Source organism: Helobdella robusta, assembly GCF_000326865.2.
Source record: "Helobdella robusta unplaced genomic scaffold HELROscaffold_2, whole genome shotgun sequence".
NCBI classification, from domain to species: Eukaryota; Metazoa; Annelida; class Clitellata; order Rhynchobdellida; family Glossiphoniidae; genus Helobdella; species Helobdella robusta.
In genome coordinates this window covers 5894227-5896720 of record NW_008704083.1, presented here as the reverse complement: position 1 = coordinate 5896720, position 2494 = coordinate 5894227, and the positions used below count along the sequence as shown (strand labels likewise).

The 2494-nt window shown below is 28.2% G+C and overlaps 1 protein-coding gene across 1 annotated transcript; it reads left to right on the top strand.

Annotated features, from left to right (window-relative positions):
* Positions 1 to 1605: 1605 nt before the first annotated feature.
* HELRODRAFT_63909 (hypothetical protein) lies at positions 1606 to 2225 on the top strand (the record flags this gene model as incomplete). The annotated part of the gene is made up of 2 exons (XM_009017471.1): positions 1606 to 1803; positions 1914 to 2225. Coding segments are annotated over 2 exons (510 nt in total), but the record flags the coding sequence as incomplete, so codon positions are not given.
* Positions 2226 to 2494: the final 269 nt, after the last annotated feature.

Here is a 2494-nt window from a genome sequence, read left to right as displayed (position 1 = left end):
ACAACAGAAATAAAATAATCAATAAAACAAGTACTACCCTACGGTATATACAAATCTAGCAATCAATTAAAAAATGATAGAAAAACTGAAACAACAATTGAACAAGCAATAAGACGATAAAACCAAAAAAAATCATCAATCAATCAAATAAATAAAGCAAGTCTTTAAAAAATAGATAATAATTAATCAAAATTATTCAAATAAGCATGAAAAATCAAACAAGCAATTAAGCAATAAATATAAAATTCAAAATCAATTGGTAAGAATTGTAACAGGTTTCAAAGTTTAATTTCACTTGTCAACAAACTTCGACTCTGTTAGTCTGATGTTTATAGATAAATGTTTTCCAGCCATGGTATTTAACAATTATAGAAACGTGTATAATTTTGGGTATGTAACTCAGTGCTCCCAACATATTTTGGATATCGATTTCATGCCATATAGTAATCAAAATTTTACAAAATACAAACTACATTTTGTAGGATATACTTACGTATGTATATACAATGAATATATGTATATTTATATGTATATATAATGTTGGTATGTATGTATATATATATATATATATATATATTTATATTTATATTTGTGTATTTTATATAAATACACAAATATGTAACGTGACTGACTGGCTGGGTTCTGCTGGGAGCCATTTGTGTTCGTCTTTTTCTTTTGAATCACTGTTCTCAGTCTCAGTTCAGGTTCGTTAACATAACAATTTCAACGGTTTTGTTGTTTTGTTTGTTGCAAGAGCTGGCCTCAATTCTGTTGGGAACGCATGTTTTTATTGCTTTTATATTATATTTTATTCAAATAATATATAATATAAATATAGATAAATATATACATATATATATATATATATATATATATATATATACACATATAATATAATTGTTATACGAAATTGAATTTTAATATTGGTCCCAATTATTGATTGACAGTTGACTGACATGAATGACATCATAATCATACATATGTTTCGTGTTGAGTTTTGTTGCGTAATCTCGGTGATCAGCAGATAACAGTTGTTTTATATATTTTTATCAATTTAATATCAATATTTATACATTTATAATAAAAATTATTTTTTAATATCACAACCAGATGAAGTTCTATAAACGATTTCTTATTATTATTGTTATTTTGTCATTTATATGTTTCATATCTTACCAACGTTATTTTGCAAAAGTAGTTTTCTTGAAAGAAAATGAACAGGTGGCCAATTTTCCAGGATTCCTCAACAATTACCACAACAAAGAAGAAGATAGATTCGCGGGTGGTGTTGACAATTCTACTTCTTCATCTGCTGTTAGTTTGGGGCCTCACCAGATTTATGAGGGACATGAACTTGATGATGGTGCTACATTTTTATTAGAATCTTCTGCTGACATTAAAACACTTGATTTACTGGACCATGTTGAAAAAAGGTTCAGGAAGGGAGAGATTTTGGAATTGAATTTTGATCACTTTGAGGAGGATGATGGCGTTCAAGGTTTTCTTCAGGTATTGACTTTCAATATTTTATTTATTTTTTTGTTAGGAATTAAGAATGAACTATGAATTATTCATCATTGTTATAAGTTTTATTCATTGTGATAACAGGCAATTGTTGTGCCACATTCCCACAATGATCCAGGATGGTTGAGAACAATTGAAGAATATTTTGCGGAAAACACAGAATCAATTCTGAATAACATGCTCGAGAAGTTAATTGAGCATCAAGAAATGACCTTCGTTTGGGCAGAAACAGTATTTCTTTCTATGTGGTGGAATAATTTAACAGATGAAAAAAGAAAAGTAAGATTATCATTATAGGGATTTTTTAAAAAATCTAATTGAATTCACAAAACATTTTCTGTATTTTATAATTATCTATAATATTGTTGTGATATTAAATATCATTACAGATATTCAACATGCTTGTTGAAAGTGGACGATTAGAGATAGTTGGAGGAGGTTGGGTGGTGCCCGATGAAGCTGTCACTCATTACTCATCATTAATTTTGAATTTCCTTGAAGGACATCGTTGGCTGAAAAAAAAAATTTTATTCAAACCAAAAATCACATGGTCTCTTGACCCCTTTGGATATTCATCATTTTTTCCATATCTCTACAATAGAATTGGTTATAAATCTTCTATAATTTTGAGGGTGAATACATACATCAAAACTGAGATGGCAATGAAGAAGTTGTTGCATTTTAAATGGAGACAGGTTTGATACGTTTTTGTTACAGTTATTTTAAATTATTTTGGATGGAGATGAGTTAAAAATTATTACATTTCAATGAGAGTAGTTTTAAATACTTTACTTTTCTCTTAACTTTTTATTTTATTTGAAATTTTTCAAGTACAGTGTTTAGAAAGTTTTAATTTGCAATACAGAATTGGGACAGGGATGGTCTTTTTGATTCAGAAACATTTATGCTACCTTTCATGTTGTACAACATTAAACACCAGTGTGGTCCTGACAAGTTAATTTGTTTGCAG